Source organism: Xiphophorus hellerii, chromosome 8 (assembly GCF_003331165.1).
Source record: "Xiphophorus hellerii strain 12219 chromosome 8, Xiphophorus_hellerii-4.1, whole genome shotgun sequence".
Classification (NCBI taxonomy): domain Eukaryota; kingdom Metazoa; phylum Chordata; class Actinopteri; order Cyprinodontiformes; family Poeciliidae; genus Xiphophorus; species Xiphophorus hellerii.
In genome coordinates, this window is record NC_045679.1 from 20,193,114 (window position 1) to 20,219,037 (window position 25,924).

The following is a 25,924-nucleotide window of genomic DNA, read 5'->3' on the forward strand; positions in this document are numbered from 1 at the left end:
GAGTAAATATACTACAATTTCAGGGTATTGCATCGTTTTACTCAAATGTCGAATCCTACATTCATTTTCAGATGGTTTCACGCCTCTGATGATCGCCTCCTGCAGCGGTGGAGGACTGGACACCGGCAACAGTGAAGAGGAAGAGGATCCATCAGCCGAAATAATCACAGACTTCATTTACCATGGAGCCAACCTCCATAACCAGACTGATCGCACGGGTGAGACTGCCCTCCACCTGGCCGCCCGTTATGCCCGCTCAGATGCCGCCAAGCGCCTCCTGGAGTCCAGCGCAGATGCCAATGTACAAGACAACATGGGCCGCACCCCGCTGCACGCTGCCGTGGCAGCAGATGCTCAGGGAGTTTTTCAGGTAGCTTGCTCATTCGTCCATAGCCCCACATAGCTTTGTGCTTTCACTTAATTGACAGTCTAGCAGCTGAAATTCCTTTACTAAAGACATTTGTCTCTGTGCAGATTTTAATCCGAAATCGAGCCACCGATCTTGATGCCCGCATGCATGACGGAACAACACCTCTGATTCTGGCCGCGCGATTGGCTGTTGAGGGCATGGTCGAAGAACTTATCAACTGTCATGCTGATGCTAACGCCACTGATGATTCTGGTAGCTAAAGTTTTATCATCTTGTAATCTGCACAAATCTTTACACATGCCCCTTTGTGCTTGGGAGATAAACTATTGTGATGTAAAATCTTTGCAGGAAAATCTGCTTTGCACTGGGCTGCTGCTGTAAACAACGTGGAGGCTGCTGTGGTGCTGCTGAAAAATGGTGCCAACAAAGACATGCAGGACAACAAGGTACGGGCAAACTAGGGAAACTATTTACACCCCTTTAACTTCAGTGCAAGTAGCACATTATAGTGAAGTGGAAGGAAATTTGTACATGGTCTTCAAATTTATTTCTCACAAATAAAAACCTGAAAAGGGTTACATTGGTTTGTATTCAGCTCCCTTTACTCTGATTGCCTTAAATAAAATTAATGGAACTACAGTAACTCCCTTCATGTAACCAGATTTCACTTGTGCGCAAGAGTCTAAAAAAAAGTGATAATTGAAAGAAGAGAAAAAAAGGAAAGTGTCTGGTTTGCAGGGGAAATGCTGAGTAGCAAAAAACCTGTGCCACACAGCCTTTGCACACTAGTCCCTCGGTGTGAAATATAGTGGCTGGTTTGTTCATCAGAGAACGGAAAGGTCGTCATAGTTGATGGCAAGATGACTGAAACTAAATACAGGGGCAATTACTTGGCAATTAGGCACTAATTATTTTATTCGTACAGTACAACAAAATGTAAAAAAGAAATTAGGGCTATGAACACTTGTGAGGCACTGTACTATCTGTTTATATTATTAATTGCTTCTAACTGAAGTTTCTGGTGTTTTGGTTGTTTTTAGGAGGAGACACCGCTGTTTCTCGCAGCCCGTGAAGGCAGTTATGAGACAGCTAAAGTTCTTCTGGAGCACTTTGCCAACCGCGAAATCACTGACCATCTCGACCAACTGCCTCGAGATATCGCTCAAGAGCGCATGCATCACGACATAGTCCGCCTGCTAGATGAGTACAATGTGGTTCGGAGTCCTGGGCTGCACAGCGCCACCTTGAGCACCTCTACCCTCTCCCCTCCTCTCTGCTCCCCCAATGACTATCTCAGCAACCTCAAGCCAACCCCCTCTGGGAAAAAAGTTCGAAAGCCGAGCTCTGGGGGGAAAGGAGGGAAGGATGGAGGGAAGGATATAAGGCTGAAGAAGAAGAAGCCAATGGATGGGAAGAGTAACTTATTAGACACAACAGCTGTTCTGTCTCCTGTTGAGTCACTTGAGTCACCCCATGGGTACCTGTCCGATGTGGCCTCTCCTCCCATGCCATCACCTTTCCAGCAGTCGCCGCCTATGTCCTTAAATCACCTACAAGGCAACGGGGACTCCCACACAGGCCAGATTAGCATAGGTAAGGATATGAGTTGCATGTCATTTGATCCCCCCCGCCTCACCCACTTACCTGTGCCCAGCCCCAGTAGCCAGGGCACAACATCTGTGGGTGGCAGCAGAGGAGGCCAGTGTGACTGGCTGACCAGGATGCACCCGGGTGTGAGTCAGCAGGGAAGCTTCACCCAGGGGCCACCGATTACACACAACATGATGGGTGCCCTGCATGGCGTCAGTACTGCCACTTTGTCCCAGATCATGGGTTACCAGAATTTGCCAACCAGCCACCTGGGCTCAGCCGTGCACATGATGCAGCAGCCTCGCTCCAGGCAGCTGCAGCATCAGAGTTCCAACTCCACCACTGTCAGTCAAAGCCTGAGCCAGAGCTTCCCGAACGTTGAGCTGAATGGTGCTGACATGCAGCCAAACGGTGGCTCGGGCCGCTCGGTTCCCATCCACACCGTGTTGCCACAGGAAACGCAGATGCTCGGCACCCAGTTTCCAACTCCTCCCTCCCAACATAGCTATACAGGACCTATGGACAACACACCTAACCACCAGCTACAGGTACCTGACCACCCATTTCTAACCCCTTCCCCTGGATCCCCTGACCAGTGGTCCAGCTCGTCCCCACATTCCAACTTGTCCGACTGGTCAGAGGGCATTTCTAGCCCGCCAACAAGTATTCACTCACAAATGAACCTAATTCCAGACCAATTTAAATAGAGACTTTCATGCACAGCAAATAGAAAAAGAAACAGATTCTGCCAGAAAGATAATGAGAAACATTTCTCAAGACTGAAAACTCTTTTTTTCATCAGTTTTTGAACTAATAGGATAAGTTTTAGTTATTTTTGTATTTATTTATGTGCTTTTTGACCTAAAAGAAAAGATTTTATATTTATGCTTTTTTTTCTAAGTATGAGAACATTAAAAACTGTCAGAAAAGAGTGTATATCAGAGAGAAAGCCTCCTTGATATGTACACTGGTTATTTATTTGTTTTATGTAGATATATTCACTGGATTTATTTTTATGCCTTTCAACAGTTTTACACAAACAAATTTTATTTGTTGGTAACGGTATGTTTTATGTTTGTACAGGCCTTTCTCACCAATTTTTATAGAATTTTGTCAAATGTTCAGTGTTAATTATATATATTTTAACCTTCTTTTGCCTTTTTTTGGGTTACTTGTTTTGCTACTGAACTACATTTTGATAAGTCTTATCACTGAGTCTGTGTTAGACATCAATTTAATATATTTATATAAAGTGGCACCTTCCCTTAAAAGCTTGTTACACTGTCTTATCTGAAGCGGAAATCGAGAGGCAGAATAATAGACCTAAGAGGATTTTGAGATTTCTTTGGACCTTTTTAAGCAAAAAAACTATTTCTTAGTGGTTGAAAGACTCTGAGCTTACTTTTTATTCAATATTGTTCTGGGCTGGTGCTGAGTTATTGATTTGTGATCATGTATGAAGCAAACATTGCCTCTTTGTCTCATATTGCTTTATGAATCATTGATTATGGTTACCGTGTTTAACCTGTCAAGTGTTAAAATTGCAGACCTAATGTAGAATGTAAAATGTTACATTTGCCACTATTTTAAAAAGTGCCAGTGTGATTTTTTTTATTCGTTTTTCTTACGAAAAGCAAAGTACTTTTTGAGATTTCTTGTAAAATTGTCTTTAAGGAGGAAAAATTGTTTGTAAAAGTAAATGGGACCTTTGTGTGTTTAATGACATCACCTGCTCTTTAGTAAGGAGTGTGTTTTATGGTGTCTACATGTCATGTTTTATAAACTAATCCAGAGGTAAAGATGTTTTTAAGATGAATAAGTGTAACTGAATCTTCATGCACAGTTGTAGTTTGATAAGAAGAAATATTTCCAGATCAAAAATGTTGTAAATTTGTCACGATTGAATAAAAAGATATGATTAAAAATAAAATGGCATATTTATTTTCTTTTTAATATGTGTGTTGTATTAAAAGTAAGTAGACAGCTGCATGCCAGATGTAGAGTTACTTGGGTCATTTGTTTGGACCTTTTTTCTGATTTACCATTTAAAACCCCTTAGAGCTCTTACCCCCTGGAAAATACAGTGGAAAAATGGAACCCGGGTGTGTCGTTGCATGTTAATTAAATAAACAATTAGCTAAAAGTCAGCAAACAGCAGTACATAACACCCAAAAGAATTGTAGATTTCACAGCGAGAATATCCCAAGCTGTGAATATACAGTATATAACACCCCAGTTCAAAGCATCTGAAGAAAAGAAAAAGAAGAAGAAGAAGAAAAAAAAGAGTATGACAAAACTGAAAAGAAATGGCTGTCCTCTTACAGTGGCATGGTGGGCACTTGTTCACTCTACAAATCTGGTCCTTATGTGAGAGTGGCAAGAAAAATGTAACTGGAATGAAATAGGGAAAAAAGTCTTCAGAAGTAATATTCAAAGTTTGCCACAGCCATGCAAGGGATTCCTCAGTTACATGGCATAAAGTGCTCAATTCAGATGAATTAAAATGTAATTTATTAAATAAAATTTAGGAGCATGTGCTCCAACCACAAATATAAAAAGGGAAAAAAACGTGCAATAATGGTTTGGTTTTTAAGAGGAATAGGCTTAGTATGTGGTTATTATGGGGGATATCTTCAGGTGATGTAGTTTTATGTATAGTGGTTTTTCAGTAGTCGTGATTTTCAGAGTTAAAAAGTAATATTGCTGTCTTCCTCTTATGTTCTTTTATTTTGACATACACTAACTGAGCATAACCAGGTGTTACTTGTTGATTCATGTGGTACATAGACAGTAAGAGCAAGAAAGTGTTGGTAAACAATAAACAAGAGCCTTAGTTTGTTAATTACAGTCATGAAAAAAAAATCCTGTGAAATTTGATTTTACTCTTTTTTTGGATTATTTTCTAAATTATCATTTGAAGTTATAGCCCTCAGTCTCACTTTATGAGGAACATCACAGTTCACTTTTTTTTTTTTTGAATTTCATCTAATTTTAATAAATAACATCACAGGTGCAATAGCCAGAAACACCAACTAAATTGTTGGAGACGTTTAATCCAGCTATGAAATCAAAACCCAGATTTATCTGTAAATGCAAAAATGTCGCCCCCTTCTGGTTGTCTCTCTTAAACACAAACATTTAACTTCAACACAACAATTATGTCTGTAACGCTTCCATTTCTCGCAAAAATAACTTTAGTTCCACTCTAGCAATGCTGAAATTATCCAAACATATACATCTATTCCTCAAAACATAAATTTATAAAGGTAATGATTGTCTTTGATTCAAAGAAACGTTTTGCTTTTACGTTTCAAACTGGAATAATAAAAAAATCAAACTGGAATAAGCTGATAGCTTGTGTCACAATGTTGATGATTTAAAGCTAACAATATGTCTGCATTTGGCTCAGGTAAAGTCTTAAACAAAGCAATAAGGAAAGTCAGTTTGATAGAAGAATATTCAAACTGATCTGACAGTAATTTCATAAATCTGTTATTGTACATAATTAAACGGTGAGTGCAAAATTGACAAAATTGACAATTGGCAAGTGTTTTGCCAATTGTCATGGTGCAACTGCACAAAGTTCTGTAAGAGGAAGGAAACAGGAACCATGGTTTTTCATTTTATTAGAAGTATAAAACGTAAAACTAGTATGTGCAAATGTAATTAGTTCTTCTTTTCTCAGAAACCACTAAATAAGAAAGATAATGTATTTGTCTACAGTCTTGGGTGAAAGCCTACTGGAGTCTGAAAAAGACCTGAAAGATAAGAAGAGCACCTATACTCAGGACAACTGGATGATTTGGACGAACGCGGAAGTATTTAATGGAATGGTTTAGTCAAAATCCGAACTAAATCCTGTTCATAATCTGTAGCCAGTCTTTAAAGTTGCAGAAGTGGTGGGAACATTTCCCAAACAACACCTGCAGTTAGTTGCATTGCCGCTAAATCAGGTGCGACTGTCTATTTATGAGCGGTCACTGTATGTAAAACAACAGCGCCCCCAGCTGGTGAGTCGGCATATTGCAGGCAGCCTGACGGTAACACCCGTCCCCATAGAGACAGGCTCCTACAAACAGGGCTGCCCGTGCACCGGTAGACCCGTTACTCCTCTGTCCGGAGCGACGACAGCTCCAAAAAAATGAAGCAGCCAGCGTTTACGCTTTCAATTTTCCTCGAAGACGGACGCCCGAATGGTTCCTACTCAGATTTTTTATTATTGGATTAACGACCATCCACTGGCAGCGACAGGCCGGAGATTTGTATCGCTGAACAGGGAGGAGTCTTCCGTTATTCCACCGTTAAACTGGAGGAACCAGGCCCAGAATGACAACGTTTTAACATTACACCTGCCCGAAAAGCTGAGGCTGTCAACAGGACGCAAATGTGCTCTTAGAAGTGAGTCTTTCTTTATATAAATGCTGCTAAAAATGACTGTGGTCGCAGGTTAGCCATCCGACACACTGTCAACTCGAGCTTATTATTGTTCGGATAGTCATCTGTTACTGTTTCTAGCGTTAAAACTGCTGTTTATTGTAAGGCTGTATTTTTTCAAAAGTAATCGGTTATAAACGAAAACTGTCACTCATTTGTAGACGTTCCAACCAGACACATCACCATCCGATATTCATAGAAACTGCTTTAGAGTCGGATTTAAAAAGGCTCAGGGGAATAAAGTGACTTGACAGCCAGACAAGGTGAGACAAGGTGAACCGGTGTGTTTTATTTTGTTCCATCGCCTAAAGCAGGTGAACCATGGGCCTGCTTGTTTTGTTCTTCGATGATGTAATGCTCTTTGCCTCCACTAGCAGGGATATCTTTGTGTCTCTTCCTGCAGGATGGATGTGAATGCTGGCAGGGACAGCACCTGGAGGAGAACAACAGCAGTAGCAGCAGCAGCTGATGATGATGAGGATGATGGAGGCGGCGGAGGAGGAGAAGTAGGAGAGAGCATGGAGGCTCAGGTTGTACAGCTGAAGCTCTATGACTGCGCCAGGGCCAAAATAGAAGCAAATCTCCGCTGGTTGTTTGCCAAAGCCTATGGTCACGGTAAGGTTCTCTCTTCTTCTCTCCTTACTGAGAGGTGCTTATTAAATCAATCATATGTCTGTTTAAGAGAGTAGGTAATTTTTCTTTCAGAAATATATGTAAAAAGTCTGGTTTTCCAGCCTGTGGGAATACTTTTTTTTTCCACACTTGGTTGGAGAGACTAGCTAAAGATTGACAGGAAGGTGGTTGGAGCTAAGTTCAGGGAAATAGTGGCTGCAAAATCTTAACCTTTCAGCAAAAGAATGACCCTTGACATGTATGTAGAACAACAAATGAATAGGTTCGATCAAAGTATGTATGCATGCTAGAATTTCCAAGTTAAAGTCAAGACTTAAATCCAATTGAGACTTTAAAAGAAATGTTTTCACAAGCTCCTTATTTGATCTGATTGAAATAAAACTCTTTTTTTGTAAAAAAAAAAAAAAAGGGCAAACAGATCAGTCACCCTATGTGAAAAACTGTTAGAGAAGTATCTCAAAAGATGTGCGGCTGTAAGTGCAGCAAGAAGTGGTTGTACTAATGCATGCCACACTTTTCAGATTCATATAAAAAAAAAGGGAAATCTTAATTTAACTTCAAATTTATAAAGTGCCTTTTGTACATTTATCAAACACAGATGTCGAATAAAGTACACTGTAATTTGTGGTTGTAAGTTACGTGACAAAATATAAAAAGATTTAAGTGAACTATTAAAAAAATAAAATAACCAGCAACTGATTGCTATTATTTGTAAGCCTGGCATCACATTTTTCATTGACTGTTATTAAGGTACACGACAGTTTGCAATCAACAAAAAATTATGCTTCACTCTATTTGAAAACTTTGTTCTATCTATGCAGTAGTTTATTGCGTGTAGATACTTTAAAATGAAAAGAAGCAATCATATGGGATGGAAAATTAAATACACAGAATCAACCTATAGGTGGGTATACTTCATCTGCTGCGAAGCTTTTTTATAAAAACCTTTTGCCATTTTGATGGGTTATTTATTTATTTTTTTGACAAAAATCACAAACTTGACATTGTAGAAACTTCTTAAATCAAGGACAGGCTACAATACTAATTAGTAAATAAAAACAGGAAAATAAATGACAGTTAAGCAGACTTTAAATCAGGCCATACCTAAGGATTTGTTTTATTAGCTAGTGGCTAACTTTAGCCACTACCTGAAGAGTATTACTCAACACTAACTATGTGCTGTTTCTATGTGGATTTTTAAATCTTAAAAGTATATTTTTGTTTGCCACATATGAATCTGCTGGTGAAACTTGTACTGATTTTGCAGCGTCTGTACGCCCACTGTGTGCTCAGGTTTCCTGCCACGGCTAAATTGCCTCATAGGTTAATCTGTGAATCGATGTCTTCTCTTACTGTGAATGTAGACACTCGTCTCTCTGTGTTTTTACCCCGTGAAGGACTGCTGACCTATCCGAACTGTACCCCAGTGTCAGCTGATTCCAGGCCCCCTTTTATTTTTAATGATAAAGGTCTTCAAAAACAGAAAGGGTCATGTTGCAATTTTTAAGGCTTCTAAGGCTGGCTTTTTAAATAAAGTAAAGTGTTAATGCACCTATTCATAACTCATAGCTGGGTGTAATTTAATTTTGTTTTTGTTTTTCCATCAAATGAGGAGCCAGTTTTTCAAACAATACCAAGAATGCAGCTTTTATGACCTCCAATGGGGACTGAAAACTCAGACTGCATCTTTTCTGCAGAGATCATTAACATTGCTGGCTCAGATTAAGGTCTATTAAAACATTAAAAATGACCACATGGCCCCACTGGTTAGTAAATGACAGGAAATGACTCCTTTAATGTGGGTTTCTGTGCCACTCGCTGTCTGCTCTCTGTGGAGTCTGAGCACAAAGTGAATGGTGCTGTTCACGGACCCCAGTGAGACAATGATGGATTTGGAAGCAGCTACTGGGGCAGACCTCAAGTTGCAGAATAGTTGTTATGACATTCAGTTTGTGACTCAGCAATACTAGAAGAGGGGCTTTCCTCCTGGAGTTCTGCTTTGCACAGCTCAGCAACTTGACACAGAGAAGGAGACAAAGCCCTAAATACACAGCTTGTTAGTGAGGACTAAAGCTTTATGTATTTATGTAGACTGTAAAAAGATCAAACTTTTTTTTCTATTTTGCTGAAATTAAATCAGAATACACGTTATAATTTTTAGTCCAGTTAGGATGGTCAAAAACGTTAGATTTCCTTAAAAAAAGCACACAGAATAAATAACGAGTGACATTTTTAAATTATTTTCTTTGTAGTCAAGTTTACATACGTTTCCTTGATAATTGGTAGAGCTTCCTTCCTCCCACACACCCCTTCAGATCTGCTTGTAAACACTCCATGAGCCTGAGATCAGGCTTTTGTGATGGCTACTCTATTTAGCATTTAGCACCTTTTAGCAACGTTTTAACTAATTTGGCAAGATGGATAGGGACGTTGTGCACTTTGAAACCTATGGAACAACATGATCCTGCCACTTTTTTACTTTGTTTTTCTTATGCTCTTATATTCATCACTGTCAAACACTTTGGTTGTCGTTGCACCACACTATGGGTTGAGTCCCCAGGAGCTAATTACCTTTGTCCTGACTGCATCTGCAAATGGTGTTCTGGCTTTTTTTATGTTGTTTTTAGAATAATTTCTCACCAAGGGGGCATTCACAGAGGTTCATTTTTGGTATATAAGCTGTTTTCTGAATCTCATAACAGAGAAATGTTTTTGTATTGCATAACTTAACGTATCTCTTCTTGGCAAAGTAACATTGTAGTGCCAATTATATAACAAATATCAACAAAATAAACCTCAGTGACTTTGTTTAATTTGAACAGGACAGAAGACCAAAACCACTTTGATCAGCTTTAAGTGCAAACTTGCACACAGACACAGTGGTGCTGGGAGGACTGTGTTGTCTTTAAGCTGGTGTGAAAGTCAGAGTCAGCCAGTCACATGCTTAAGTGTTTAATGGGATTGGACCTGAAGGCTTGTGTTCTGCTCAACAAAGCCTTCTTGTTTAGACTCATAACGTGCTAATTCCTGACCATTGGAGACTTATTTTACTAGATTTTGTCCAAGAATGTAAAATAAACACCATTATTTTTTTATCTGATTTTGATTATATATTTTTTTATTAATAGTTTTTGAATGTCCAGCAGCCAGATCGTGCTGATTTTAAGTAAGAGTACAATGACCATATTAAATTCAGATTCATATTGATTTATTTTGAACATAATAGAAGTAGAAAATTAGACACAGTGTACCAGAGCTACTAAATTAATAATTTTGGAAATAAAAAACACATTTGTCCTGAGCTACACTGAAAGCTTGATCCAAACTGAAAAAGCTTTAAACCTTCCACTGTTTTCTGTTAGGTAAGACTCCCAGGTGTATCCATGCGTGCATCGTAAAGATTTTGTTTTCTCAGCTTGTGCTCTTCAGGAAGTATTTCCATTATAGCGTTCTTACTGGAATCGAAGAGCTGCATCTTTCTGCTGCATTGCCCAGAGTCTGAAAGCCCTGCATCGTCTGTCAGCAAGATCCCTGCATCCTGTCTGACAGAGCGCCTGAATAGGAACAAAGCCTTTCCCTGTATAAACCCACACACAGACAACCTTTCTTAATTCCCCTCACACTCTCACACATGCTCACCAGGGTGGGCTGTGATGCTTAGATCAGGTGGATAATATTGACGGAGTATTAGCAGCAAGGATTACAGAGGAGCTCCTCCCTCAACCCTTACAGTTCCTCTTGCCACACACGCACGCACACGCCCTTCTTGTTTAGACTCATAACGTGTCTAAACACACACATATACCATAACATGATCAAATGAGCAGGAGATGGGACAGCATCCCAGCCCCCACGATTAGCCATGCTGGCATTTCCCGTCTCATCACCCATCACCACGGCAACCAGGAACGACAAGGGGGCATTCAAGGCAGCTGAGGGCGAGGGAGAGTCAGGACAGAGAGTGGTGCGGGTTTAGGAGGAGCGGGAGCAAAACTAGACAGATTTAATCCGACCTGATGTAGTGTGCAAAGAGCAGTTTCATACATGATCTCGGATGCTCACGCACACATAATGAATTCAGCACTGAGTGAGAAAGAAATTGTGGTATAGACCATGTCAAGCATGCAGCAGGCTGTGAAACGCACAGCTGAGTCTTCACAGAGTTCTGCTGTTCAGTCCCAATCTTGCTGTTTATTTACTTTTTAAAAGGCTCTGCCCTCTTTTGGTTATTTAGTTTGTGTAGAGGCAAGTGTTGAGCATTACCAAATATTATCCATTTTCTTCATACAGAGCCAAAGGTTATTTGCCATGCTTGTTCATAGTTAGGATTTTGGTTAAACAAAACAAAAGGAATTTTACAAAAGGGTTTAAATAAAAAAAAAAAAAAAGTAAATAAGCATAATGCCAGTCAAAAGAAAAAATAATTCATGTGCAACCACTGTGGCAAACATACAAAGAAATTTGCACATATCAAATGTCTTAAAATAGAGTTTGTATGTCTTTCTAATTCTCAAAGTACACTTTTGTGCCAATATGCTACTAATACCAACTGGAAGCACTTGTTAAAACTTTATGCAAAAGCAACTAAAGATATCCAACAAAGACGGGATGAATCTCTGCAAAATGCTTTTATCTGGTGGATTTTATGGGAGTGATTGCATTATCATGTATTTAGTGCAATCATTGTGAATGTGGTGCAAAAAATGAGAATTGCATCGCTTTGTGAATCCCCTTTCCACCCTGTTTTCCAGTGTTAACAACAGTTATTGTCGGCTTTAAGCTTTTTTATTTACTTTATTCATTGTTTCAATTTTTGAAATGACTGTTTTTTGCTAGTTTTCCATTAACGATTATTGAAACTTTAAATTTAACACTGAATGAGAGTCCTATTGGTCATCTCATTTGAACCACTGGGTAAATCAAATGTATCTTTAATAACAAAAGTGGGTTTGTTTCTATTTCTTTGCAATGTAAATAGATAAAAACATAAAACAACCCTGCTCTTGCCACCACCTGTCTGCATCAGCACCGAATGTGCTGAAAGCTAAATGTCGAGAGTCCTGCAGGCTTTAAATCTGGATTAACGAGTCAGAGGCATATAAAAATAACTGCCACCACGTCTGTGACCACAAGCAGGAAAACAGCAGCTTAAACATCACCTCTAAGTCTGTTAACTCATTGACTTAAAGCCTCTGGTTCACAGCATGAAGAGCTGACATGTTCAGCATCTGAGTTTGTCCTAGGGTTGTGTTTTTTTTCCCCTTCAGACAGTCTAATACCTTTATAGTCCGTGCACTGAAAGCTTTGTGGTTATGTAACATGAGCAACTAGTAAACACCGTTAACCCTAAAGAAAAAAAAAGTTGCATGAATGATGGTGATAAAGGAGGCAATAAAAACATGAGAAATTCAAGTGTCATGTCATTGTGACTGCTTTCCAGATCACATCCCTTCAGATCTTCGAGACCCATTCTATACCGACCAGTATGAGCAGGAGCACATCAAGCCCCCCATCATCCACCTGCTGCTGTCTGGAGAGCTCTACAACCGTGTGTGCGGACTCATCCTTCCCGCTGAACAGGCCGCCTACCTCCAAAGCCACCAGTCTGTCATCCAGGCCCTGTCCAGAAAAGGGATCTATGTCCTGGAGACCAACAGCACACCAGTGTCTGACATAGACCTCAGCTCTTCTCCCATTAAAATGGTCGGTGCCTCCTTCTGAAAGCTGCAATAACAAAAAGCTGTGACAGCTACAACAATCCTAAGAAAATGCCCTAACGTGTCTGAATTAGAAATGATTTGTTTACTATGAGCATTTTAGAATTTGTTTTATAAACTTAACTTATCCAGACATGTTTTAATCCATGACAGAGAGAAGTTCGGCACAAAAGTAGGAGATCTGGAGAGAATCTGAATGTTAAAATTTCCCATTTGGCTTTTAGCTGCTTTCATCACACAAATACAGGCCTAGAATGTTGCAGTAAATAATTTAATATCTGATGTGACAGTTTTGTTGGATTTAGTGTCTGCACAAAAATATTTATGAGGCACAATGTGCAACATGTTTATTTAATGGGAATCCTTTCCACGGAGATGTTAGTTATATCCCCCACAGTTGTGAAAACACACAGTCATCTAAGCTGGTTGAGAAACAAACACAGAGAATAATGTCTTCTTAGTAAATGGATGTGTTTCTTCTCCAATAGAGGCACTTAAGAGTCTGAGGCAGCAATTAGAAGTTGAAACAAATGAAATTATTTGTCATTCTACTTCATATTCTGAATAATTATTAAGAAAAACAAAATCCAAATCTCTTTCTTTTCCCAGAGTGCCCACATCCACCTCATTGATGCTCTGATGATGGCCTACACAGTGGAAATGATCAGCATAGAGAAGGTGGTGTCGTGTGTCAAACGCTTTTCAAACATCAGTGCCTCCAAAGAGCTTCCTTACAACCTGGAAGAGGCTATGATCCTTTGGATTAACAAGGTTTTAATCAATCAGATCTGTTCTGTTTTTATTTTTGAATGCTTTGAATAATTTCAACTTACACAATTTTTTTTTTCACATTAGATTACCATAAAAATGAGGGAGCTAACAGATAAAGAGTGTAAAATGAAGCAGCACTTACTGGAGTCACCCAGCCACCACAAGGTACACAAATCTCTGTGCCTTCATCTCACTGAAGCGATTAAAAGGCTTGGTGTGTTAAATAGTATTTTTCTTTGGAAATGTAGTTATGCTTGTTGAATATAATGGTCTTGTTGACTTTGTGAACTGTCATAGCTGGTTTGTGGACACTTGTGTCAGTGTCTGATCCCCCTGTTGTGCTTTTATTCTCTGTTTTTCTTGTGTGTTCCTTTATGATAAAATCCCATATGCCACACTTAGCCATTTTCTATAAAATACTTTCAGCTACAGGCAGACACATACAAGTGAAGTTGAATTTGAGATTAGCTGCTGGTGATAATTGCCAGAAATAAACACTTCAAATCTGTCATGAACTTGAACTATTACAGAGTTTTGAATTACATAAATTAATTAAGTTATGCATTTTTTCTAGATTGTTGAGAATTTCTGCAATATTTGTTGCTAACTGTGCTTAAAATGACATTGTTTGTGATATGTTTCAGTCTAACCCTTTTCCATATCCATTCCTATCAGACCTATCTCCTGTCTAACAGGAGGTAATTCTGATTCGGTGTCCCAGTATCTGACCCTTTACTTGTCTGCTGCTCTCCCTGTTTGTGTCCCATTAACCTTCCTCCATGTGTGCCTCTTGGAAACTAGTCTCCCTCCAAATGGTACTGGAAGCTTGTACCTGTAAGTGTAAATGTTTGCTATCCTTGTGTTTGTATGTGTGTCTGAGTTGAATGCTGTTGTGTACGTATGTTTCACACTTGGAAAGTTACATTAAAATAAACTTTGAAGAGAGTTAAGAAGAAGAAAGCATAATGACTAAAACACCTTGTCATAGAAACACTTTAGTATGCACAGGGGAAAATATCTAGTGCCACCTAGTAGCAAAACAAGAAGCAACCAATGGATGAAACTGCTTTCCCTGTTGGTTAGCTTTCATTTTGAAACTCTGTAGCTATTTATTCTACAGTCATCTGCCCCCCGTTAAAATATTCTCACAGAGAGGAACTTCAGTTCACTTCAAACACATCGATGCTGTCAAGCAGCATGCATAAAGCACACTTTCAGATGGCTCCACATTTCCACTCACTGCATGTTTCATTCCATTGTTAACATCCACCAAATTATTTCTGTCTTCCCTCACCAGCCTGATTTATGGCATGCTCTGGCCCATTGTTTATTGGAGCCTGTGGAGTTCTCTCGTGTGGTAACGTACTCACCACTGACCCCTTTGTTTTTCACTTTAACCTTAAACGTCTCTCCCTTTTATCTCCTTTAACCCTAAATGTTGTTTTCAGTAATTCGCCATTATAACTATATACTGCTGACGTCATGCCAGACACTAAAATAACAGACACACAACGCACCTACCAAAATGACAAAAATCTCCAACTGATTTGATATAAATTAAATTACATGATAAATAAAAATCATAAATTATATGAATGCCATAAAGTAGTAAGATTCACTTTCGGACATCTGCTGCACAGTATGCATGTTAAAATGAGGCAGAGGAGTATTCACAAAGTGAGGTGTATTGTGTCCGTGTGTGACGAGTGTGTATGTGGTTTTCTGTTTGATCAAATAAGCTTGTGTTCATTTTGTAAACTTGGATGCTGTCCTGCTCCGTAGGTGCGGTATCGCAGAGATCATCTTTCAGGTCGCACTCTTCAGCACTTCCCCTTGGTGGAAGACATATTGAAGGATGTGAACGACGGCACAGCTCTGCTTGCTGTGATCCACTTCTATTGCCCAGAAGTTGTTAAACTCGAAGGTTAGAGGGGATGTTTTATTTTTTTTAATAGTTTTTCTCTTCTTGATTAGAAACCAGATTGAAAATTTTCCCTTTAGAATAAAGTAGATCCATCAGTCAGAGATTTATAGCTGATGTTCTGCTGACACTGATTAGAGCTGATTACAATTTCTCTTTTAAACCTATAATATGAAACGTTTTATTTTAGTTCTTCTGCCATGAGCAGAGATAAACTTAATTTGTACATCACGCCATGTGAGATAAGAGTCGCTGTAAAACATGCCATCATTAATTTAAAATAAAAATAAAATGATAAAGAGTTGATAGAAAATCAGACACAGAAGTGCAAAATTATCAATACAGTGAAATGACCAGGCATCCACTGAACATTAGCTTTGTGTTGTAGAAAACCTAATAAACATCCAACATGCTTGTATAGAACAGTTTCCTTATAAATAGCTTCTCTTCCTCTACTTTGATTTTATAGTTAATTTATAGCTAATATCTAACTTGGAATCCTCTTCCCTCAGTAGCAACTTCCATACCCGCACACTAGCAATAATGAACACAATGACATTAACTGAATATGCTAAGAGTTATTGAGCATAAACCATAAGAAAATGTTCAAAATCCAAACACAAAAGAAAACCCTAAAAAACCCAGGATGATGAAACCCACAGTATATGACGTAAGAGCATCTTCCAAAATGCAAATGCCTGAAATAAAAAACAAAAACATTGTCCTAATAAATAGGCCATTTGATATTAACAATTATTGTTGTGTTGGGTGCAGATATTTGCTTAAAGGAAGTTCCCTCCATAGCAGACAGCATGTACAACATCCAGCTGCTGAAGGAGTTTTCCAGTGAGTATCTGAACAAGTGCTTCTTCCTGAACCCAGAGGATCTGTTCTACTCACCACCTGTGTTGAAGGTAACCAGACAAACAGATGTTGACACTGTTGAGTCCTAACTGAGTCCTTCCAGTCCACAGTCTCTATGTTTTCCATGTGCATGTGAGGGCTCATTAGATTGACTGGCCACTTTACATTAGCTTTAGGTTTGTACTGTATATGTGCACATTGTTGTACGTGCTATGCATCTGTGTGTTGCACTTTTAACAGATTGACAAAAAACTGGATTTTTCCCACTTTTAATTTCTTGACTTCTGGAAATAGCCGCCTCCTTCTCTATGGTCACATAGAAAATGGATGGGTGCAGTCATTTTCAGCTATGTAATGTAAAAATAATGCAAATCGTAGCTGTAGTTATATAAATATTTGGTTTTCAGATATAAAATATGTCTTCTTAAAACTTTGCTGCTCTCCTTATAAGCTGTCTATCACCAGAGAACATGTTTTGCAGTTATTCTTTTGCTTATTACAATGCCCCACCTGCTTTTGGTCCACTGATCTGATGTTGAAAATCTTAAGCAATGAGCACAAGACCAGTTTGTCACTGTCTTCAACAAAATATGAACAGCTTCATTTAAAGGTAGAGACTCTGAAACTGCTAGCCATGTGTATCTCTTAACACTAATCACGTTGTATGGTTTTTGTCATTCAGAACAATGTTATGGTCTTCATTGCTGAGCTTTTCTGGTGGTTTGAAAATGTGAAGCCTGACTTTGTACATCCCAGAGACCTTCAGGATGTCAAAGATGGTAAGATATTTTTTTTACATGATAGATTTGTTTTGGCTTATGTAACTAAATTAATTTATCTTAAAGCAAGACAAAGCATTATCTTTTATTTTTGTTGTCAATCCTGACTCAAATAGGTGTTTTTTGTGTTTTGTTTGTGTGTGTTTTTTTTTTTTTTTTTCCCCCTTTTGTGTTATTTTTTAGTGAGAGTGTTGCTGCAGCCCAAACATTCTCGGTCCTATGTACCTGTCTCAAATGTCACTAAACGAAGCTTCATGCCTTCATCAAACTCAGTGGACATCTTGACCACAACCTCCACAAATGACCAAAGGTATTAAGCCAAAAATGCTTAAATAACAAATATTATTTAGTACCATTGTGTGGATTTTTTTGTATAGGAAATTCTACTAGAACTGGACCATTTGGATGTTTGCATGATCTTGTCTAAACTGTGACATCTTTAATTTATTGCTAAAAATAGGCTTTCAAATTTATACTGTATACGTAATATACATATTCAGTAGTTGCTTTTTATCCACACACTGCATAACTAAGCAACTGTCCTACTATTCAGGACAGTAATACACCAATAAATACAACTGGACCAAAAGTCTGTTTGTAAACAGATGTTGCATTAGTAGGATTATGGCTACAGAAATTTGTTTAAGACAACTTGTATTTAAAATAACTTTAATCTAATACTGATTTACTCTGTTTTTCTTTCTCAGCGCCACATCATCCTCTAGTCCATCTCATTCATTACTGCCACTGAGACAGAGACAAAATTTGGTTGAGAAGAGCACTTCAGGTAGTACAAATCATATTGGTGCACATTCTGCTCCCCCATATTTTAATAATTGTAGACTCTGGGGACAAGAACTGTATCTTTCTTTTCTACTTTGCAATTGTCCGCTACTTAGCATTGATCCTTCTCATACAATACTATTAAAGTATATTACATTTTTTGGTTGCAAGGTGAGAAAGTCGGAAAAAAAATCTCGTGGTTATAATATTTCATGAAGGAACTGCATTTTAGTTTTGCTCCTGAGTGAGAACAAAAAGGGTCATTAGACCCTGATGGTCTTCAATGTATCTTTCTTCTGTTCCTTTGTATTTACTGCTAACTAATTACTACTTGTGTGAATAGAGACGTGAATTTGTTTGAAGATTCCAAACTTGAAATTTTAAATTATTTGCTATCGATTTTTCAGATTTGTCAAATAGTTCCTTGAATATGATTAATATTTGCTCCTCACAGATTTGAGAAAAAGGTCAAACTCAATGGCGCGAACAGATGGACAACACCAGGACTCAATAGTGGCGTGGCCAGAAAGAAGGACAAGGTGAGGCTATGATTAATTCTGTTTATGTCTGATAAAAGCAGTTCTAAGTTTGTGGCAGCAGTAGAAGTGGGTGTACAAATTCAATTGTTCAACAATTGCCTTTTTTTATTCTGTAAAACTCATGGTGTCCCTTTTCCCTGTTAGACCTTTGTCCCAACCAGTGCCACATGCTGTGCATTTTGCCAAGGAGGATGACGCAGACAGCATTAGCCTCGCTCGCACCATAAGCAAGGACAGCTTGGCCTCTAACATCATAAGCATAACCCCAAAACACATGCTGGGGTCCAGTCTGCCTCAGTACCGACTCAGTGGCCAAAGTCTGCTCAGTCACATGCGCATAGAAGACGAAGAGGAGGAAATAGAGGAGGAGGAACTGGTTTCTGTTATTCACCCATCTGGTTTTTCTCGACACCGAATTGGCAGTGACATGGAGCAGGATGAGCTGGAAGCGCAGAAATTAACATCGTCCACCAGGGCTTCCGATGGCTCTCGTGTTTTCCGTCACGATGCAAGCCCCTTTGCTCTTGACTGTCAGACAGACAGCTACTATCTGGAGCCTTTGATGCCAACTATCCCTAAGCCAGCCAAGGAGAAGGGTATATTGCTGAACAAGCAGGAGGAAAGTGGGGAGAGTTGCAGCAGGGCAGTAGCTGTCAAAACAAGAACTACAAATATTCCTTTCTCTTCAAGAAAGAAACTCTGTGTGGTTGATTCAGTTCCCAGTACTTCCAGACCCCGTACAGATGGGTCAGTTGGTAGCTCAGAGTCTCCAGGCTTTTTTCTTCACCTGGCTTTCGAACCAGAGAAGACTCCACATACCACAATGATAAAGGCAGGGCATGACTCTGATTCAGATATTGCAGACCTTGAGGAAGATGATGAGGATGATCAGAGAGAGCTGGAGAAGACGCTGAGGGGGAATCGTTTATTTGAGGGCAACATGGCAGAATTCGGAGACGGAGAAGTTGAGTCAGCAAAGCTTCGAGAAGACTTGAAGGTAAGTGAGCATGAGGATAAGGAAGATGCAAGCGGACGTTCAAGTCCTTGTCCCAGCACTGTGTCGTGGGCAAGCAGCTGCAGTGCTTCGGGCAGCGCGGGAATCAAGATGACCAGCTTTGCAGAGAGAAAGCTGCTTAAACTTGGCCTTCGTGATGGATACTCAAGTACGAGCAGCTCCCAAAAGACTACGCCGGATGGTTCTGAGATTCTCTCTCAGTGGCAGGCGAAGGAGCCTAGCACCATGTTGGGGAAGAATGTAATGGCTGGTCCGGTTGTGCCTTCAGAGCTGCTACAGCTTCACATGCAGCTGGAAGAGCAGAGGCGTGCAATAGAATATCAGAAGAAGAAGATGGAAGCCCTGAATGCTAAGCAGAGACTAAAGCTTGGGAAAGCTGCATTTTTGAACATTGTTAAAAAGGGTGGAGGGAGGAGCGACACACTTCCTTTACCTATGAAACACTCCCTTGAATCTTCTGGATCAACAGCTGCAGAGAGGAGGAAAGCAAAGACCCAAGCTTGTAAAGACGATTCCTGTCTCGATTCTCTGAAAAGTCAAACAGACAGGAGGACAATAACAAGAGACGACAGCTGGAACACCCTTACCCAGAGTAATCGCTCTGAACCGGATTTCAACGAATGTTCAAACTCCATAGACCTGCTCAATCAAGCTATTAGCTCCATCCAGCAACAGATGATGCAGCTTTCCCTTCAGCAAGATCTTCTAATGAAGCAAAGTGTTGTCTCACCACCAGACCATACACAAACAGAGAAAAGCACAGATTCTGGGATAGACTCCAACACACCCCAAACAGTATCCTCTACCTCAGACTCAAGATCCTTTGCAGTTCACTTTGTAGACATTGGCAGCAGCACTTCGATGCCTTTTCGCCGTCCCCCCAAACTCAGTTCCAGCCAGCGCAGTAAAGCGGCAGAACGCAAACAAAATAAAGCAAATAACAAGTCTGCCCTAACCAAATCCACCAAGCCACTCCCAGATAGTGACATTTCTTCAAGAGAATGTAATGATGGAGAACTGGAGACAGCTGGAGTTCAGAGGGTTCAGAGGAACTCTACCTTCAGAGTCCATGAAAGCAACGGAGACGGAGATGTGCACTTATCAGACAAACTGAAATCGCAAGACCCACCAGTTATTACCAAGACGTCTGAATCTGCATCACAGGATGCAGAGGAAGAAGAAGAACAAACCACCAACTACAACAAACAGAATGTCGACGTCGATGAGAGCGGCAGGATCAGGAGTCAGCTGATCGAGGTTGACCTGTCAGAGGTCAAGGATCCAGTGGAGGATGGCGGTGCAGATATCACAGACGGCACAGCAGAAGGAGAGCAGAAAGGAGTGCTGGGCTTCTTCTTTAAGGTAAATCCAAAATGTTGTTGCTTTTGTTTGTCTGGTGCAATGACATGTAAAGAGCCTCGTCTTCACAGCCATTTACATCTCCCTTTTTACTATTCGTTCATCTGTAACTACAAACATGCATTGCATTAGGATTTTTGTGATAAACCGTCATGTAATGCATGTGATGTAGAAAGAATAGGAAACGAGGTTTTCAAAAATAAACTTTGAATGAGTTGTGTGCATTTATATTCAGTTACCGTGAGCTAATACAGGGTAGAGGTATACTTGATTGATTAAGTATTTTGAAGCATGTCTGTACACTCTGCACATCTAGAGAGAGGAGACTTCATTTTTCTTCTTAGCATTCTTAATTTAGGCCATGGCCTTTGACTAGGCCAACAGACACAGATGATTTTATGCTGAAAATAAATTACACTAAGCAAATGCCTTATTAGCTCACATGGTTGCACTAATTTTAAGTACAGTGGATGTATAGACAGAAGGGCACTGAATACAAATGCACATCATACTTTTACAATTTTTATACTTAAACAATTGCTAAAACCGTGTCATTTTCCTTCTACTTCCAGAGCTATTTTGTATTGTTCTATTACATGAATCATTTGTCTTTGTAACATGATAAAATGGGGAAAGGTTCAAGGGGGGAAAAAATAATTTCTCAAGGCACGCTGATCTATTTACAATTTAACAGGACGATGAGAAGGCAGAGGATGAAATGGCAAAACGCCGTGCTGCCTTCCTCCTCAAACAGCAGCGCAAAGCTGAGGAGGCGAGACACCGCAAACAGCAGCAAGAAGCAGAGAGCGAGATCAAACGTGACGAGGCACGGTACGTTCTGGCCAAGACTCCTGCACAAAAAATAACATAGCTTGTCCTTGGACTGTTTTCACGAAAAAAATAAAATAGGAAGCCTTAACTGTTATGATGTTTATTCAAGGCGTAAGGCGGAGGAGGAGCGAATTCGTAAGGAGGAGGAGAAGGCCCGTCGAGAGCTTATTAAACAGGAGTATCTGCGGCGGAAGCAGGAAGCCCTTATGGAAGAGCAGGGTCTGGTCAAGCCCCGCACCAAGACCAAACCCCGCGGGAGCAGACCCAAATCAATGCACCGAGGATATTCCAGCAGCCTTCCTAAAGGATCCACCACACGTAAGACCATTGGTGGGGCTTACAAAGTGTTGTATGTTGTTTAGATTTGTTTACATGTTTGTTTAATTATGACTTGGTTGGCTTTAGTGTCCTGTGTGCTTGCTGTGTCCTCTTGTAAATGTGTGCATGTGTGTCACACAGGTGATTCTCTGAAGGTGTCTATGTTAATGAAAAACCAAAGTTCAGGAGCAGCCAGCAGGGGAGGTGAATGTCTCTAACCTGCTCTGCATAATGTCAAACAAGCATGTACAACTTATTAAGCAAAAATGAACAAAACAAAAAAACAAACTATATAAACTATACATTCATACATGTACAGTATATATGCTATATGTGCTTATTGTTCTTTGTTCAATGGATATTTGGTGTACCTTATCGATCAAAATGACTACTTGTTCTAACTATTCCGTAGTTTAGGAACAGAATGAGGGCAATCAAATGTGAACTGTAAAATACACTGATGCTACCTTCTCTCACTCTTTGTAGCTGATTTAAGCTTCAGTCATCGTGGATCAACACTTTCCCTAGCAATGGATCCAGACAGCGTTATCTCTGGTGGGGCAGACTCAAACAGGTAAGAACTTGTGCTTGAAAATTCACTAATCAGATTCTAAATCTTGCGTATCCTTGTGCTTATCCGATTGACTTGTGTTTAACGTGTCAACAAGGGCTCCATCTGTGTGCTCTGTGGATTCGTTCCCCATGTTGAGCAGAGCTTCCAGCAGGAACATGGATCGGGACTGGGAGAACGGCTCCATAGCCTCATCCATCACTTCAATGGAGTACAATGGTGAGCAGAAATGCCGAAATTCAGAAGGATTATACTGATAAGTAAAAGAAAGATTCCTCTAAAGTAATTATTCATTACCAGTGATTCTACTGGCGAGAGATGGTTGCTATGAGCACCATTCAATATCCCTCTTACATTTTGATTTGACATTAGGTGGTACATAAGGTCACAGTGAATGGAAGATTTAAATGTACTCTCAGTGAAGCTTTTTGTCCCAATGATGAGTTGATGGAACAAAATGAAAAAGAAGAGCAATTTTCGGTAGGCTTCCTGCTGTAGAGGTAATATCACACTGCTGTTAGAGAAAAGTCACTGGAAAATTGGACTTATCTAATATTTTAAAACTGCAAAAATAATTACACGTGTTGTAGTCTGACTTTAGGATTTTTACTTAGCAATTTGCCCAATTAGCACAGCAAGCGTTACAAAAACAGCAGTCACTGTATCTCAAAAACAAAAGTTACATTTATATAAAAAGTCTGATCCAAATTATTGAGGACATTTAGAAGTACAAACTTTTAAAAAAAATTAAATAACATTTTGTTTGCTTAAAGGTCCTAAACTCTTCAAGGAGCCTAGCTCAAAATCCAACAAGCCAATCATCATCAATGCCATCGCCCACTGTTGCCTGGCTGGAAAAGTTAATGAGGTCCAGAAAAATGTCACCCTTGAGGTCAGTGAAATCTCCTGGAGTCAATCCAAACTGCGCACCTAAAACTTTTGTGATCTTCATGCATTTTGTTGCGTTCCCGACAATTTCTTGTTATACGCCCAGACTGAAACTCTTGTTTGTGTTTCCCAGGAGTTGGAAAAGTGTGAATCCAACCACCTGTTCATCCTCTTCCGCGACGGCGGGTGTCAGTTTCGCGCCATTTACACGTACTCACCAGACACCGAGGTGATCATCAAGTACACAGGCATTGGGCCGCGCGCCATCACGCAAAAGATGATTGACAAACTGTACAAGTACAATTCAGACCGCAAGCAGTTCACCGTGATCCCCGCCAAGACCGTGTCCGTTAGCGTGGACGCTCTGACCATCCACAATCACCTGTGGCAGATCAGGAGACCAGGGAGCGCTCGCAGAAAATGAGCAGGACTTTCACACTTTACTGTCTGTGTTTAATAAGCTACAGTTGGGCAGGACCCAAACATCTTGGAGAAGACTGACGGAATTAGAGAGAGAGCTAGATGGTCTGTGGCAGTGTGAGTACCAACTCACCAACTCACTGTACTCGCTGTTTTCATTTTATTACCCGGTTCTTATGCATGTCACATTTCGATAATTTAATTTCATCATAACCTGAAGTCACCAAGTCTTATCCCGCTGAATCTCCTCCCAGAAGCAAACATGCTACCGACACAAAGTGCAGCTTACGGCAGGCTGTGATGAACCGAGGCAAGTCATCAAAGTTTGCTGGCTCAGCTTCGCATAAAAAAAGCAAAATAAAAAAATCTACGGAGATTCCGCGAGACTGTATCTGCTTTTATAAAGAAGGAACTTTGAAGATACTTTGAGTGTATGTACGAGGTAAATGGTGGTAGTATTCGTCCGGTTTAGTGTGTTTGCAGGTGTGAATGACTGGTGGGATAGGATTCATCTTTCTGATGATTATGCTTTAAATCTTAACTACTAATTTATTTATTTTTATTTTTCTTATAATTTTGGACCTGTTTGCTGTTGTCACACAAGAGAACAGAACCAGAAATATTGGTTCCACAGTAAGGGAAACATTTTACTATTCATCCTACACATATAGTATTTTTTGGACTGCATCAAGCTATACCATTTGTGTGTGATAATTCATAAACTAAATAATCCATTAATCTAAACAACTAAGTTATTTCGCTGTTTGCTGCTCATATTTTGTTATTACATGTTATTACATGGCACAGCTATTACCTGCTAATGACCAGTTGTCAGTATTGGTATACTGTTTGGGAAAAAAAACCTGCACTATACTTGATATATTTGTTTGCTGCATTTTGTACATTTTTGAACAGTATTTTCTGTACATTGCGTACAAGTTCTGTTTACTAAAAAAAAAGTAGGCACTATTTTAAAGTTTATTATGTTAAAGAAATGTTATGTCTGATTTTAGTTATATATTTTGTGTTTATTTATTTTGAAGATATATAATAAAGTGCAACTAGGTACATTTTTCTTGCTAAAATTGGACCAGATTGTATCAGTTCCTTATAAAACAGAAACATTATTTCTATTCTTCCGATACAGATCTCTCAGTCTGAGTCTAATAACACCTATTCAATCTTAACTACATGTAATGGTAGTAATGGTTGTGTTTGTGAGGGATATATCGCTTCGATAACGTACAAGTGACAAAATCAAAGCAGTAGATAGAAGGGAGAAGTCAAATTAAAATAAAGAACAAAGAAGCTTTTGGTCGTTTATAAAGTGCCTTGACAAACTGTTCATAACCCTTTAAATCTGGCCCTGTGTTGTCTTAATACATCCATTATGTAAGAACAACATGCAGTAGAGCATAAATGAGGTGGAAGGAAAATTATTAATTTTTTTCTTTTACAAATAAAAATCAGAACAAATTGTTGAGCATTTTTATTTAGCCACACTGAGTCAATACCTTTTTCTGCAATGACCTTTCTGAGTCTTATGAGCCTTACATATCGATAGACTGAAATTGCTGCTCATCCTTATTTTTTCAAACAGATAGGATGAATTTTCATTGTTGAATGTCTGTCCAAGTCTCAGGTCTTTTGCAGCCTTTGGCAGGTTGTCTAAGATTAACCTGTATTGGTATTGGCCTCATGATGGCGCTACTGTATATCGTGAGGATGATTTTTCCAGGTCCATTGCTCCTTTTCTTCTGCATGTGGCACTTTTGCTGAGAAATTCATTTGACCAAAGCACCTTTTGCCAAATGTTTGCTCCATGGCTTGTATCAAACCATGGGAAACAAAGCATCATGTAGTTTTATTCCAACAATTTATTTCTTCTTGCTGCTTTTTCATAAAACCATAATTTTAGAGCTTGTTTCCTCAAGCGCCTATTTTAGATAAAAGTTGAAGTGATGTTTAAGCAATTTCCATTAAATAAAGAGAATCCCTGAAGGGTAAAATAACTAGTCACTAAACTTCACTATACTTCACAGTTTATCTATGTAAATCTCAAAAGTAAATAAGTATATGTGAACCTGAAATGTAAAGAATTCAAGAATTAAGGCAGATGTT

At 39.4% G+C, this 25,924-nt stretch overlaps 2 protein-coding genes across 14 annotated transcripts in view; both read left to right on the forward strand.

Moving 5' to 3' along the window:
* Positions 1-25,924, forward strand: part of LOC116725013 (neurogenic locus notch homolog protein 1-like) — a 247,010-nt gene that overhangs the window by 21,757 nt on the left and 199,329 nt on the right. For all 10 annotated transcript variants that reach the window (XM_032570849.1, XM_032570857.1, XM_032570850.1 and 7 more), the window contains 6 exons: positions 72-370; positions 475-622; positions 719-816; positions 1,411-2,287; positions 2,886-2,891; positions 9,055-9,072. In XM_032570849.1, coding sequence (XP_032426740.1) covers positions 72-370; positions 475-622; positions 719-816; positions 1,411-2,287; positions 2,886-2,891; positions 9,055-9,072 — 1,446 coding nt within the window. The remainder of the gene's footprint in view (positions 1-71; positions 371-474; positions 623-718; positions 817-1,410; positions 2,288-2,885; positions 2,892-9,054; positions 9,073-25,924) is intronic.
* Positions 5,992-25,275, forward strand: camsap1a (calmodulin regulated spectrin-associated protein 1a). 4 transcript variants are annotated; one of them, XM_032570864.1, is made up of 20 exons: positions 5,992-6,358; positions 6,798-7,009; positions 12,468-12,730; positions 13,354-13,515; positions 13,600-13,680; positions 14,317-14,349; positions 15,298-15,439; positions 16,211-16,350; positions 16,983-17,079; positions 17,263-17,389; positions 17,787-17,866; positions 18,317-18,401; positions 18,546-20,778; positions 21,470-21,606; positions 21,716-21,924; positions 22,066-22,128; positions 22,411-22,498; positions 22,593-22,714; positions 23,269-23,387; positions 23,517-25,275. In XM_032570864.1, exons 2-20 carry the CDS (start codon positions 6,799-6,801, stop codon positions 23,805-23,807), a joined length of 4,683 nt encoding a protein of 1,560 aa, XP_032426755.1. In that variant the 5' UTR covers positions 5,992-6,358; position 6,798; the 3' UTR covers positions 23,808-25,275. The 4 variants fall into 4 exon arrangements, with proteins under 4 accessions (XP_032426755.1, XP_032426757.1, XP_032426756.1 ...); XM_032570866.1 differs by lacking the exon at positions 22,066-22,128; XM_032570865.1 differs by lacking the exon at positions 14,317-14,349.

Excerpts from the sequence above, each read along its gene's own strand:
- camsap1a (XM_032570864.1), top strand. The coding sequence starts at position 6,799 with ATGGATGTGAATGCTGGCAGGGACAGCACCTGGAGGAGAACAACAGCA. Across the intron at positions 7,010-12,467 it reads TGCCAAAGCCTATGGTCACG|ATCACATCCCTTCAGATCTT; the intron begins GTAAGGTTCTCT and ends ACTGCTTTCCAG. Across the intron at positions 16,351-16,982 it reads ACTCACCACCTGTGTTGAAG|AACAATGTTATGGTCTTCAT; the intron begins GTAACCAGACAA and ends TTTGTCATTCAG.